This window comes from Rhineura floridana, chromosome 13, assembly GCF_030035675.1.
Source record: "Rhineura floridana isolate rRhiFlo1 chromosome 13, rRhiFlo1.hap2, whole genome shotgun sequence".
NCBI lineage: Eukaryota > Metazoa > Chordata > Lepidosauria > Squamata > Rhineuridae > Rhineura > Rhineura floridana.
In genome coordinates this window covers 29,153,746-29,169,481 of record NC_084492.1, presented here as the reverse complement: position 1 = coordinate 29,169,481, position 15,736 = coordinate 29,153,746, and the positions used below count along the sequence as shown (strand labels likewise).

General features: G+C 42.2%; 1 protein-coding gene across 1 annotated transcript in view; it reads left to right on the top strand.

Annotated features, from left to right (window-relative positions):
- BRD7 (bromodomain containing 7) overlaps positions 1 to 15,736 on the top strand; it is a 43,930-nt gene that overhangs the window by 14,556 nt on the left and 13,638 nt on the right. Inside the window, exons 6-12 of the mRNA XM_061594583.1 lie at positions 77 to 187; positions 907 to 1,088; positions 2,360 to 2,483; positions 2,735 to 2,810; positions 4,648 to 4,755; positions 7,938 to 8,070; positions 9,977 to 10,088. Of these exons, the coding sequence (XP_061450567.1) occupies positions 77 to 187; positions 907 to 1,088; positions 2,360 to 2,483; positions 2,735 to 2,810; positions 4,648 to 4,755; positions 7,938 to 8,070; positions 9,977 to 10,088 (846 nt within the window). The remainder of the gene's footprint in view (positions 1 to 76; positions 188 to 906; positions 1,089 to 2,359; positions 2,484 to 2,734; positions 2,811 to 4,647; positions 4,756 to 7,937; positions 8,071 to 9,976; positions 10,089 to 15,736) is intronic.

The following is a 15,736-nucleotide window of genomic DNA, read 5'->3' as shown; positions in this document are numbered from 1 at the left end:
AAAGGGATGGCTATGTCTCCTAGGAAGCACTCCTAGACATTTCTGCTCACGTGCCTTAATTTTTCTGTTGATACAGGACAATTTCAAGCTGATGTGCACTAATGCCATGGTGTATAACAAACCAGAGACCATTTATTACAAGGCTGCAAAAAAACTCTTGCATTCAGGAATGAAAATACTCAGCCAGGTAATCAAATGAAGAAAAATATTCTAGAGGTATTGAATCGTGTTTTTTGTTTTGTGCATGTTTCCATCATATTTACCTTTTGTGTTTAATAAGAGAAAACGCCATCCTGCTCTATTTAAATATTAAGTCATTACACTGATCTGGGATAATTCAATATGGCTTTTTCTTAGCTGTCCAAGAACAGTTATAATTAGATTGTTTGCATGTTATTTGAAGTATCCCTACTTGATTGATCTTGCATCCAAGAATCACTAAGGCTGCAATCCTAAGCACACTTATTTGGGAGCAAGTCCTGTTGCACTCAGTGAGTCCTATTTACATCTGAGTAAACATGCTTACACATCTCTCTCTCTCTCTCTCGTTCTGTTCTCCTACCCAGTGGGCAGTTAGGGGAAAAACAGAGCACTCTTGCCAGAAATCTAAACTGACAGCTCTCAGCAGGCTTTTCTCCCTCACCTTTCATTGCTGGTACAACTAATTTTCCTGTGTTGTATTAGTGCAAAATTCAACCATCTGCTTGGAACAAAGGCTGCAGCCCTTGCAATTTGATGCAAAGGTTTCGAGGCAGTCATGCTGCCTTCTTCCCCTAACCCTTCTAAAAAACGCTTGTAACTAAAAGAAAGACATTTAATTCACAGGCTTTTCCTCTGGTTACACCAATTTTAAATTGGGGGGAAATCAGTTACGAAATTTAAAATCTATTCCTTTTGTTTTCTTAGGAAAGAATTCAGAGCTTGAAACAAAGTATCGACTTCATGGCAGACCTTCAAAAAAGCAGGAAGCAGAAAGATAAAGAAGGTCTTCAATCAGGTGGAGAAGATGATGATGGCTTTTTAAAAGATGCAGACTCCATGGACATAGACCTCAGAGTGTTTAAAACACCTAGCAAAGAACTCAAAAAGTAATTACACTGCAATGGGCTTAAGTATTTCTTTTATTTCAGCAAAATTAGGAGCAAGTTGTCCCAGGCTGTGGTGAAGACAACTAACTTGAATAGCTTTGAAAGAGGATTAAACAAATACAAGGAGGATTAGTGTGTCAGCAGTTTTTTTAATCATGATGGCTACATGGAACACGCATGTACAGAGTCAGTTTCCTAGAGGCATATACAGAGATGAAAGATTTTTGGCTAGCCTTGACCAAAAATTGTAGTTGCCAGCCCTGTCTCCATTCCCCCCCCCCGGCTTTTCCTGAGGGAAAGGTAATGGGAAGCAGACACTGCTGGTACCTCTTTTCAAAGGTGCAGCACCCAGTCCTTCCACCACCCACTTGCCTTTTCTGCTCCAGAGCAGGAAAGGCCAATGTGGGAGGGGTTGCCACTTTGCTTGTGCTAGGCTAAGGCTGCTTGGATGTCTTTGCAATACAGCTGCCAATCAGTCCCCAGCCTTGCTCCCAACTCTGGAACTGTGGAGGTAGCAGTGATTGCTGTACAACTGCTCAGATGATCCTGCCCATCTCTGCAGTTTCAAAGTTGGAAGAAAGGCTGGCCGCTTGACATGCTGACCAGAGAGTCTCACCACATAGTTGTATTTTTTGAAGCCAAGGCATATGATTGGCCACTTTGGGAAGCAGGATGCTGGACTCGATGAACCTTTAGTCTGATCAAAGAGGATCCTTCCTGCATAGTCATATCCACAAGTAATTCTTTGCGATTGAGATGTGCCCCAGAATTAGATACTTGGAAAATCTACATGAATTAAAGCACTCTTTCTATGCTAGAACCGTCAGTGTACAACATTTATAGTGGACTGAAAATAAAATGCAATTTAATATAATTGAAGCTATCCTATTACAGAATTAACTTACCTTAAGTTTTATGGTTTTATCTGCACTCTAGTAAAACTCCAGCTTCAAATTCTGTTGTAGTCCTGTTGCATAAGACAAATTTCAAAAACATTTTGTGTGTAGTCAGATTTCCAGACTCGGGGATGATGACATGCACAGCAAAGGAGGCGTGTTACCAGGAGATCTCTGTCAAATGTGCACTTCTCCCTATTTTAAATTCCAAGAAGTTCTTCATCAGTTTATCAGTTATTGCACTGCACATACTCTAAAACAAAAAGGTTTTGAATTGGTGATATTAGACTTCTTTAGTAATCTTGTATACTATGAAGGAATACAGTAATGTGCATAGGTTTTTTTTTGTATCTCTCTTTAATGTTTGTTTTCTAGGAAAGAGAAAGAGCTGCTTGAAGAAAAAATAAGGAATAGTAATTTAGAGAGGGAACAAGAGCTGATTGAACGTATCATTAAAGAATCAGGAGGAAAGTTAACAAAACGACCTGCTAATGCTCAGGTAAACAAAAACAAAAAAGGATATGGATGCTCAGTGACTAGAAAACCGTAACTTAAGTTAAATACATTTAAGCACCTTTGATTTTATGTAACAATGATCAATTTCATTACAAATCTAAATCGAGTCTCATAATATCCATTAATTGAAGCAATAAGCAAGACAGCCTGCTAAATTATGTATGACTCTGCGTCATTCTAGCTTTGTAGGCTGTGCACAAGAGACATGTTTTAATGGCTTGATCTTTGTTTCAGTGTGAGTTTGAAAGAAGAAAACCTGATGGCACAACCACCCTGGGACTTCTTAATCCAGCAGAAAATAACACAGGGGGTAATGCTTGCACTGAGTCATTTTAACAATCTTTCCCCTTGGTGGTGTGTGTTACTGATGGCTTTCTACATTTAGTAGTGGCATGGAGAAAGTCTCTTGAGCGTTAAACATTACTCCTGCACTAGCTTTCCTTAGAATTCCCATTGAGCATCTGGTTGCTTCTGATCTGTGCTTGAGCTTAATGGGTCCCTGACTGAACAATTACCCTAGAGAAACTCAAAATGGAATGCCCTTCATAAGAATGCTGTTTTGTTTAGGGAATAGCCATCTAAAATCTTAGAATACTCCATGGTATTTTTTAATGAATACCTTGTTGAAACATTTATTTATTTATTTATTTACATTTATTAAAGGGTGAAGATACGTTCACAATATAGCAGAGATGGGGATCCTTTGCCCTCCAGATGTTCTTTGACTGCCCAGCCAGTATAGCAAGTGATCAAGGATGAATGGAGTTGTAGTCTAGCACCATTTAGAGCAAGGATGTGGAACCTTTGGCCTCTGGGCCAATCATGGCCCTTCTGGGGGTCTCGTTTGGCCCTCAAGGATGTTTCGCCCAAACCACGCCCGCCCACCTACCAGCTGGATTTAATTCTGCCTTGGCTGCGCGATCCTGTTCCCAGCACATGCCAGCTACTTCAGAGGGGGGTTGCAAAGGCTGTAAGACAGCTCCTGCACTCCCGTTTACTCAACATTGGAGACAAAGGAGGAGGGGGGAGACTTGGAAAAGCCTTTGTGAGTTCTCCTCCTCTCTCCTTCAAGTCCTTGATATCAGGAACTTAACCGGGGAAGGGGGGAGACTTGGGAAAGTCTTTCATTCTCTGCCTTTGGGTGGTATGGGAAGGGGGAGAAGGAAGCCACCGGGGTTCCCAAGTGCCAGCAGCAAGCACTGGCTTTATTCTTTTCCTTCCCTTTCAGGGTTCCCAAGCGCCTGCTGCTGCTATGCAAGAAAGAAGCTCTTCAGGCAGCAGCGGCAGCAGGCGTTTTGAAACTAATTTCCTCTTCTGCAGTCTGCTGCCAGCCATGATGGCAGGGAGTGGGGAGAAAGAAGCTTGCTTTCTCTCCTTCATCCTCCCCCACCTTGCGGCTGGCGGTGAAAGGGAAAGTAGGAAGCCGGTAGGGTTTCCAAGCACCTGCTGCTGCTGTGTAAAAGAACTTCTTTCTCGAGTAGCAGCAGCGGGTGCTTGGGAAAGGTGCAAGGGATTTGATAGGTCGTGCCTGCCTGTCAGTCAAATGATGTCATAGTGACGGCATGCAATTGACAAGTGTTGGCCATGCCCACCTGTGAAATTTGGTCTGCAGGGCCAATCCTGATAAGGATCTGGCCCATGGAGCCCAAAAGTTTCCCCACTCCTGATGTAGAGGGCCTCATAATATAGCTTAGTACTAAAGCACATGATTTGTATGCAGAATGAACCAGATGTGGTTCCCTGTGCTCACCAGCTCTATTAAATTAATAAAAATGCATAAACTTGGACATTTCTGTTTTGTCATTACTACAGCTACCTTTTTTTTTTTTACCTTTTAGTGCATTTTATGGCTTATAGTTGAATCTGGGACTAAGGTGTTTTTAAGGATTTTGATCCTGCTTGCAGGCTTCCTATGCATAACAGGCATCCTGTTGGGCGCTGTGAGAACAGGATGCTGGACTAGATGGGCCACTGGCCTGATCCAGCAGGCTCTTCTTATGTTCATCAGGAAATATTTGTCAAGGTTTATGCACACAAAGGCTTTAGATACTAGTAAATCTAGTAAATACTCAGGAGGGAGATTCTGTGTGTGTCACTAACTTGTCATACAACTGTTTTTGTTCAAATCCTCTTCTCTTGGGCGGTAGAACTCGGACATGGCTCTGTGAAGTTGGGTGTGACGGCTGGAAGACTTCAGTCAGGCGTAAATACATTACAAGGATTCAAAGAAGACAAAAGAAACAAAGTTACTCCTGGTATGAGCTACTTCTCTTTTATGCTTAGTGGTGCACTTAAATGTGATATGGCTGGCAAAAATTACTCAGGTCAGTGATGAACCACTGACAGAACTGTGGACCAAAAGCCCTTAGCTCTTGCCCTTCAGCTCACACCCTATCTAGGGACACCCCTATATAGTATCGTGAGGGACAGAGAAGTCAAATGACCTCTGTGAGTAGCTACAGGTGGGAACAACCAGCACTTTCCCCAGCAGACTCCACCCCCCCAACCTTTTGTCCAGGAAGACCCTAACATCTTATGTTAACAAGGTCCACTTCCTAGAGGAAATTAGCACAGGGAAATAAAACTGAAATAAAGTAAGAAAGTTACAGGTTTGTCTGACTTTATATTACTCGAAACCTTATGAGAAATTTTCTAAAAGGTGAGATGTAAATGTAAGTTTAAAAAACATAGAAAAAATACGTATGGGAATATTTCCCTATGTCTGGCTTTTGCTCCCTGGTGTCCTCCAGGTATTTCGGAATACAGCTTCCATTATCCCTGACCATTGGCCATGCTGGTCAAAGCTGGTGGGAGTTGGAGTCCAACAACATTTGGAAGTTGGCGAAGGTTGCCCTAGATACTATAGACACACACGTTCGCAAGTACATTCACACATAGTACAACCTGGTCCTAAACTAGTAGTTCCTAATTTAAACAATTTTTTTCAGTTCATGAGATAGCTAAGAAGGAGTTCACACTTTAATAGTAGGTTATTGTTAAATTTGGGCTATAGAGAATACCAGGCTGCTTATTTTAGGTCTTCTGGAACGAATATACAAAAGGGATTTAAAACTGAATTTATGGCATTGGACAATTAATGCGGCTCTATGGTTTTTCCCGTATTTCTTTTAGTGGTGCCATTCCTGCAGTGGATAAAGCCCTTTTAAAGATAGGGTGAACAATGCACTTGTGCAACATGACTTGTGTAAGCCAATCACTGTGAATTCAGATCCTTGGTATTATATAGGCCCCTCATAAATATTGAAAGCTATTTATCTCTTTGTTTTCACCTAGTGCCTTCTGCAGTTGTACATGCTTGATGCAGGAGACCCCATATAAAAAGGAAATTTTCCATATGCAGGGGAAAAGTAGAGGAGAATCTATTGTATTACTTGCTGGGGTTATATAAACTAAGGAGACTGGAGCTAAATATTTTGATCATTTATTTTTTGGCAAGGGCTATTGGACTAGTCAGCAGAAAAGTGAATTTTTGCTAGCTAGCCAAAACAGAAATGTAGTTGAAAGATCACATCGTATGTTTTGGCAGCTGCTAGAAATATCCAAAAACATTTATCCACATATGCACATATGAAAGTATGTGGCATTTGTATCTCATGTTATGAGCCATCATCTGAACGTCTATAAGCCTTACACATGATATGTTTGGTCCTTAAAACTCAGCTAAGCTGATCAACTAACATAGATCACAGCTGAATATGGCTGATACACAATTGGGGTATCCTGTTTGCATAAATGGGGGCACCTGTGGAGAAGATTAAGGAGGGCGCTGTTGAGGGGAGGAGAAAAAGAGAAAATCACATCTGCTGGTGCAATGTTGGATCTTGCTCTATATCCACGGTCTTTTCTCTCTTTGCTGATATATTCGTTCCTGAGATAAAACACTAACTAAATAATAGAAATTCACACAGCTTGATTTATACAAGAGTTGAAACATATGACTTAAGGCTTTTACGATATCTACACTGTGACATAATAATATTTTCACACTGTTATTTAAATACTGTGGCACAGCACATAGCCATGTACCTATTAAACTAATTTGGATTTGCCGAAGCAGTTTTCTTGGGCCACGCATTCTGGTTAAATCTGGGTTGGAAAACCGTTAATAGAAATAACAGTTTTAATGACTCAATAATTAATGAATGTACCTCTGATATGATATGAATTTGATAGCATGGTCCTTAAAATGTGCTGTGTAAGGTAAAAATGGATAGGATCAGGTGCAGGTGCATTAGATTCTGTGCCAGCGCATGGCCACAAGTAATGCATCTGTACTGTGTAAAGACTTACACAAGGCAGGCAGATGAGGCCGGTCAGAATTGTGGAAATACTAAAGCCAACCTCATCCAAACTGGTGTAGTGCTGTGACTGACCACAAAACATGCATATAAAATCTGGAGCAGGCTGACTAGAAATGAAACCCATCCAGACATTTGGAAGCTATGGGGGAAAATGTTTGCTTTTTTTCCAAAGGGTTTTTTTGGGGAAACGGAAGCACTGAGAAAAACTGAAATATATGCAATACTGACTTACCAAATCTAAATTTGTTACTACTTAACAATATTAAATGCATAATTGAGGGGAAGCCAATGTGGTGCCCTCTAGATGTTGTTGACCTACGGCTCCCATCATCATTGGCCATGCTGGCTGGGGCTGATAGGAGTTATAGTTTGTAACAGCTGGACAGCACCACATTGACTACCATGAATTATGCATTTTATGTTAGTTTGTGGTTTGTTTCTCCCTAACAAGTCAAGTTTTGTAAGCCAACAACAAACCTTAGTTTAAGACTAGCGAGTATTCTTGGCTTGTTAGGGAGAAACAAAGCATGATCTCAAGTTGAGATGTAATGCTAAACTATCCCTTCACTTACACATTTGCACAAAGGGAGGAATGAAATGGAAACTATACCAGCTCGCAACTCTTACACAGTATGGTTTCTTAAGCCAAAGTCCTTGGCTTAGTGTTTGTTACATGTGAACATGGCCTTTGAGTGAGTAAAAAAGTCTTTAAAAGTAGTTCACTTTTTCCAAAATAAATATTTAATAGGGTTTTTTCCTCAGTGTTCTTCCAAATTTCGTATTTTCTGTTGGAAAAAGTGACGGGGGGAGAGGGAGTTGGGGAGGGGATTTTCCCCAGACTTTCCCATTGTCTGAGTGTAACTAGAGCAGCAGCCATGTGCAGGCATCCGTGGAGCTGGGCTCTAGGAAACAGAAGGGACTTCTTTACTCTGCTCAGGACAATAGCTTCAAAGTGCTTCTTGCTTTAAATCGAGAAACTGTACCTCCTCTTCCAATGAAAAATAAAAGCCTGCAAAGATCAGATCAGAGCTTTAAATTTCATTACTGAACTCTCAAATCGATTTTCTGTCTAACACGTATGAGATTAATTCCTTATTTTTCTTATTTTTAATTAGTGATGTACTTGAACTATGGGCCCTTTAGCTCTTATGCACCAGCTTATGACTCCACGTTTTCAAATATCAGCAAGGATGATTCTGATTTAATATATTCCACTTATGGGGAAGGTTCTAATCAGGGGAGTTTTAAGTAAGTACTTAACAAATGCACTGGCTTACCTTTGTTTCTATTCTGATGACTTGGTTGAACTGAAAACCTCTTTTAAAAGCTTTCACAACTCAGGGAAATAACCTTTTCCTTTATTAGCATCAGTTCTAGCAAAAAAGAATGGACAATTGACCACAGTTTTTATAAGTTTTGTTTTTTACTACTTCACGGTGAGAATAAGAGAATCTCATTTGATGGCATACTTTAATGTTCCACCAAATCCCTACTGCTTGTTCTGCAATAACATGAATGTAGGTATGCTAGTCTTGAGGTTCCCACCTGCCAACCACCTGACATCACAAATGACTTTGGGCCTTCAAAGGACTTTGCAAGCAGCAAGTCACTGTTAAAACAAGTTTTTTTCCTTGGAGTTAGCAGCTGATTGAGCGAGTTTGCATTGAACCAGTTTCTAAAAGTTTTAAATTGTTTTTAAATTTTTTAAGTTGTGTTTTTAAATTGTTTTTTGTGTTTTAAAATTTGTATATTTGTTTGTAATGTTTATAATTGCTGTAAACCGCCCAGAGAGCTTCGGCTATGGGGCAGTATATAAGTACAATAAATAAAATAAATAAATAAAAGGAGGGGGGGAACCCTTCCCTTTGGCAGCACCTTGCTGTCTGAGGTGCTTTGAAGTCCTGACTTCAGGAGTTCACATGCATCCAAACTGAGCAGGTTCAGGGATGCGAGAGAGTTCCCTGCAGTAGGCTCGCTCCACACCTAAAACAAGCTGGACTGATCTCCCATCACATTGGGCAATGTGTAGGGGGAGTCAGTCCTGCATAGCATTTAGTTTAGGTGAAGGAGAGTGTCCATTGCAGGGAGCTGTCTTCTACACCTGGACCAAGCAGGATTGACCTCCCCATGTACAGCTGATTTGCAGGAGTACAGTCCTGCTTTGTGCAAAGCTTGAGGAGCTCCCATCAACCAGCTGGTTGTCAGATGCTTTGGAAACTCTGCAGGGCAGGTTTGCAGGTGCTGCAAACCCAATTTAGCCAAGTTCCACCTATATATAACAATGTCTATGACATCAGATGTAGGGCTCGTGGGCCCAGTTTGGCCTGTGGGCCAGAGGTTCCTCACCCTTCCATATCAACCTTTCTCTTAATGCAAATAAAATCTAAATGGTGATTTGATTCTGAAAGAGCCTTTTTTGCTTTCACAAGATTTCCTTAGAAGGTTTCAGAGAGGTGGATCTCATTGTGTCTCAGCTTTCCTGACTGGTTGTAGCCATCCACCTATTTTGTTGTGACAGAGTAAGGAATGAGCACAGGGGTCAGGGATGGGCATGTGTGGCCTAAGCTGCTGGAGTGGTATTTGAAACATTGGGTGTAACCCCATTTTTGTGGTAGGCTTCCTTAATGTTTATCCAGGTTGCACCTTGGCTTTTTCAGACAAGTCCCAGTTGGAATTCATGGGAATTTAACGCCCTGCTGAATGCTTTTTCACTTCCTCCCCCACTCCCCATACACCCAATTCCTTTTCCTATCAGCCTCCTTCCTGTACCCACAAAATAGTGTGAAGGGCACAGACTGACTGGTTTGTGCCCTTTACCATAGAGCGTACATAGCCCCAATTGTGTGTGTGTGTTTAATATACCCTTTAGGAAACATCAGTCTAAACTGACACTTCCAATTTACACAACGTATGAGCCCATTAATATTTTTGCAAGCTTGCCTCCCAGCACACATGTGAATTTAAAAACTTCTGCAAAAGAGGAAAAATCTGAGAATTCACGAGTTAACACCCCAAGTGGTCCTGAGATTATAAAAAAAATGAACAGAACAAAACCGCAAAGGGGAAAATGTTTAGCAATTTTATGTGTGCTATTTTTCACCGATTGTTTTATCATAAATTAATCGGTGTGTAATTGTGTTTCTTTCATCTTTAGCATTAATGAGTTTTTGGCAAAATCTCAAGACTACCCATATGTAATGGCAGACAGCCTGTTGGATGTTTTGACCCAAGGGAGGCATTCCCGCTCGCTCAGAGAACTAGAAAAGGTGAGTCCACTTGAATGAGAGTATCTGTAGCAGGGATAATGAATGTGGTGTCCTCCAGACTAGAACTCGCATCATCCCTGACCATTGTCCATACTGGCTGAGGCTGATGGAAGTTTAATTATTTATTTATTTATTACATTTCTATACCGCCCCATAGCCAAAGCTCTCTGGGCGGTTTACAGGAATTAAAAACATTACAAACAAATATACAAATTTTAAAACACAAAAAACAATTTAAAAACACAACTCAAAAATTTTAAAAATAATTTAAAAACACATGCTAAAATGCCTGGGAGACAAGGAAAGTCTTGACCTAGCGCTGAAAAGATAACAGTGTTGGCGCCAGGTGCATCTCATCAAAAACATCATTCCATAACTTGGGGGCCACCACTGAGAAGGCTCTCTCCTTTGCTGCCAGCCTCCCAGCTTCCTTCAGAGTAGGCACCTGGAGGAGGGCCTTGGATGTTGAGCGTAGTGTACGGGTGGGTTCATGTCGGGAAAGGTGTTCCATCAGGTATTGTGGTCCTAGCCATGTAAGGCTGTATAGGTTAAAACCAGCACCTTGAATCGAGCTCGGAAGCATACAGGCAGCCAATGCAAGCGGGCCTGATTCGGTTTTATATGTCCAAACCGTCTGGTCCCTGTTACCAATCTGGCCGCTGCATTTTGCACAAGCTGCAGTTTCCAAACCGTCTTCAAAGGCAGCCCCATGTAGAGCGCATTGCAGTAATCTAACTTGAAGGTTACCAGAGCATGGACAACTGAAGCCAGGTTATCCCTGTCCAGATAGGGGCGTAGCTGGGCCACCAACCAAAGTTGGTAGAAGGCACTGTGCCACTGAGGCTAGCTGAGCCTCAAGTGACAGATGATCCTAGGAGAACCCCCAAGCTATGAACCTGCTCTTTCAGGGGGAGTGCAACCCCATCCAGGACAGGTTGGACATCCACCATCTGGTCAGAAGAACCACCCAGTAGCAGCATCTCAGTCTTGTCTGGATTGAGCCTCAGTTTATTAGCCCTCATCCAGTCCATTGTCGCAGCCAGGCACTGATTCAGCACATTGACAGACTCACCTGAAGAAGATGAAAACGAGAGGTAGAGCTGCATGTCATCAGCATACTGATGGCAACACACTCCAAAGCTCCGGATGACCGCACCCAACGGTTTCATGTAGATGTTGAACAGCATGGGGGACAGAACTGACCCCTGTGGAACTCCATACTGGAGATACCAGGGTGCTGAGCAATATTCCCCAAGCACCACCTTCTGCAGCTGACCCACCAAGTAGTTGCGGAACTACCGCCATGCAGTCCCTCCCACTCCCAACTCAGCCAGTCTTCCCAGAAGGATACCATGGTCGATGGTATCAAAAGCTGCTGAGAGATCAAGGAGAATCAGCAGAGTCACACTCCCCCTGTCTCCTGACAGAGGTCATCATACAGGACGACCAAGGCTGTTTCCTTGCCAAAACCAGGCCTGAAACCCGAGTGAAATGGATCCAGATAATCAGTCTCATCCAAGAGTGTCTGGATCTGGCCTGCCACTACAAGGACCTTGCCCAGGAATGGAACATTTGCTACCGGCCTATAGTTATTAAGATTTTCTAGGTCTAGGGAGGGTCTCTTCAGGAATGGTCTCACTACCGCCTCTCTCAGGCAGCCAGGGACCACCCCCTCTCTGAGAAAGGCATTAATCACTTCCCTGGCCCAGGCAGCTGTTCCATCCCTGCTAGCTTTTATTAGCCAAGAAGGGCAAGGATCCAGCACAGAAGTGGTTGCACGAACCTGTCCAAGCACCTGTAGTCCAACAACATAAGAACATAAGAAGAGCCTGCTGGATCAGGCCAGTGGCCCATCTAGTCCAGCATCCTGTTCTCACAGTGGCCAACCAGGTGCCTGGGGGAAGCCCGCAAGCAGGACCCGAGTGCAAGAACACTCTCCCCTCCTGAGGCTTCCGGCAACTGGTTTTCAGAAGCATGCTGCCTCTGACTAGGGTGGCAGAGCACAGCCATCATGGCTAGTAGCCATTGATAGCCCTGTCCTCCATGAATTTGTCTAATCTTCTTTTAAAGCCATCCAAGCTGGTGGCCATTACTGCATCTTGTGGGAGCAAATTCCATAGTTTAACTATGCGCTGAGTAAAGAAGTACTTCCTTTTGTCTGTCCTGAATCTTCCAACATTCAGCTTCTTTGAATGTCCACGAGTTCTAGTATTATGAGAGAGGGGGAAGAACTTTTCTCTATCCACTTTCTCAATGCCATGCATAATTTTATACACTTCTATCATGTCTCCTCTGACCCGCCTTTTCTCTAAACTAAAAAGCCCCAAATGCTGCAACCTTTCCTCGTAAGGGAGTCGCTCCATCCCCTTGATCATTCTGGTTGCCCTCTTCTGAACCTTTTCCAACTCTATAATATCCTTTTTGAGATGAGGCGACCAGAACTGTACACAGTATTCCAAATGCGGCCGCACCATAGATTTATACAACGGCATTATGATATCGGCTGTTTTATTTTCAATACCTTTCCTAATGATCCCTAGCATGGAATTTGCCTTTTTCACAGCTGCCGCACACTGGGTCGACATTTTCATCGTGCTGTCCACTACAACCCCGAGGTCTCTCTCCTGGTCGGTCACCGCCAGTTCAGACCCCATGAGCGTATATGTGAAATTCAGATTTTTTGCTCCAATATGCATAATTTTACACTTGTTTATATTGAATTGCATTTGCCATTTTTCCGCCCATTCACTCAGTTTGGAGAGGTCGTTTTGGAGCTCTTCGCAATCCCTTTTTGTTTTAACAACCCTGAACAATTTAGTGTCGTCAGCAAACTTGGCCACTTCACTGCTCACTCCTAATTCTAGGTCATTAATGAACAAGTTGAAAAGTACAGGTCCCCATACCGATCCTTGAGGGACTCCACTTTCTACAGCCCTCCATTGGGAGAACTGTCCGTTTATTCCTACTCTCTGCTTTCTGCTTCTTAACCAATTCCTTATCCACAAGAGGACCTCTCCTCTTATTCCATGACTGCTAAGCTTCCTCAGAAGCCTTTGGTGAGGTACCTTGTCAAACGCTTTTTGAAAGTCTAAGTACACTATGTCCACTGGATCACCTCTATCTATATGCTTGTTGACACTCTCAAAGAATTCTAATAGGTTACTGAGACAGGACTTTCCCTTGCAGAAGCCATGCTGGCTCTGCTTCAGCAAGGCTTGTTCTTCTATGTGCTTGGTTAATCTAGCTTTAATAATACTTTCTACCAGTTTTCCAGGGACAGAAGTTAAGCTAACTGGCCTGTAGTTTCCGGGATCCCCTCTGGATCCCTTTTTGAAGATTGGCGTTACATTTGCCACTTTCCAGTCCTCAGGCACGGAGGAGGACCCGAGGGACAAGTTACATATTTTAGTTAGCAGATCAGCAATTTCACCTTTGAGTTCTTTGAGAACTCTCGGGTGGATGCCATCCGGGCCCGGTGATTTGTCAGTTTTTATATTGTCCATTAAGCTTAGAACTTCCTCTCTCGTTACCACTATTTGTCTCAGTTCCTCAGAACCCCTTCCTGCAAATGTTAGTTCAGGTTCAGGGATCTGCCCTATATCTTCCACTGTGAAGACAGATGCAAAGAATTCATTTAGCTTCTCTGCAATCTCCTTATCGTTCTTTAGTACACCTTTGACTCCCTTATCATCCAAGGGTCCAATTGTCTCCCTAGATGGTCTCCTGCTTTGAATGTATTTATAGAATTTTTTGTTGTTGGTTTTTATGTTCTTAGCAATGTGCTCCTCAAATTCTTTTTTAGCATCCCTTATTGTCTTCTTGCATTTCTTTTGCCAGAGTTTGTGTTCTTTTTTATTTTCTTCATTCGGACAAGACTTCCATTTTCTGAAGGAAGACTTTTTCCCTCTAAGAGCTTCCTTGACTTTGCTCGTTAACCATGCTGGCATCTTCTTGGCCCTGGCGGTACCTTTTCTGATCTGCGGTATGCACTCCAGTTGAGCTTCTAATATAGTGTTTTTAAACATCCAGAGAACAACACGTTGGCTGCTCCTGACTGTATAAATGCTGGCGTGAAAATCATGGCAACTAAGGCGGATGATGCTCATCAAAGAAAGAAAATATCTTCTTGCTCATCACTTTTTGCCTAACAAAAAAAGTCTGAAAATGAATATACGTGGGCTTAATTTACTATTGTTCAGCTGAATATGCAAGAGATAACATTGGGATGAAAAGGGGAGAGCTATTCTGTGGTTGAAAAGGGCTTTACCTTCAACTGTTTTTAAAGACTGCTCTTTGCTCCTTCAAAAAGCAGACCCTGGGAAGAACTTTTTATACACAAGACATTTTGTTTTTCATTATGCTGGCAGTTATGTAAAAGGAGCTGTGTTGAAGCAATTGGTGGAAGTGGGGAGAAGTCTAATATTTAATGTCTCTCAATTCCTGTATTGCTGGATTTGGGTCCAGTGGTTTACCTTCTTCACTGAATTGCACATTTACCTAATATAATGAAAGCTTGCAATCACCATTCAGGAAGTGGCTATAACAACTAACTGATGTGCGTGGAACCAGCTTCCCAGATGGCTGCCTGTCTGTAACATGCTCCCATGTGATAAAGAACAATATTTGCTTCCCTTGACTCCCCTGCTGCAGACAGACAGCTTTTTGCTTGGTTACATGCACATTATGAGGAGATGCTTCTTGGTAAAGGCTCATCTGCAGCCTCCCATCGTGTATACTTCCTTTTTCTATTTTATTCTAGGGAACAGAAAAATTGCTTTATTCTGAGTCATACTATTTATCCATCTGACCCAGCATTGTCATTCTGACTGGCAGCAGCTCTCCAGGGTTTCAGACTGGGGTCCTTTCCATCATCTGCTACCTGATACCCTTTTTAACTTGAGATGCAGGGGATTGAACCGGGACCTTCTGCATGCAAAGCATGTTCTATGGTCCTTCCCCATATAATTGTAAGCATTGATATGCTGTTTTTCCTGCAGACAATCCTGTAAAATAATTAATAAAAACAATCCAGTGCAATGAAAAAAATGCAAAATAGCCAGTCAAGAAAAAAATCAATCCTGGGAGAGATCCCAAAAGCCCAATTATTAAAAAAATATTTTCAGCCGTTCCTGCATGAAAGAAAAGAACAACTGTTCCTTACCTCTCAAGCGTATGTGTGGGTCAGCCCACAGCCTTACGGCTACAGTGATAAACGCTTATTATCTAGCAGTAGATGTTCATATTACACATACTGGTGGCATCTGCAGCAGGGCATGAAGCACCATCTAGATTGAGTTGTGTGTTTTTTAAAACTTTATATTTGGGAAGACTAGATCCGTGCTTAGAAATGATATTGCAGAACTTACCCAAACAGAATATTCTATGGTTGGTCTATAGCAGATATACTGGAAAGATCAACAGTGAACATTGGTTTTCAATGGAGCAAAAAGTGCAATCTTACCCTAGTTGTGGAAAATTAATATATTTACCTAGTTTTATGTTGCAGTAAATCCTCTGTAGTGGTCCCCAGTGCTATGTTTCTCTCCTAAAGTAAAGCTACATGTGTAACCTTATGCCCTATAACCTACAAAAGTAGAATGAAGTATTTTGAACATAGGAGCAGGCGAATACTTTGAAAAGGTAAAAGT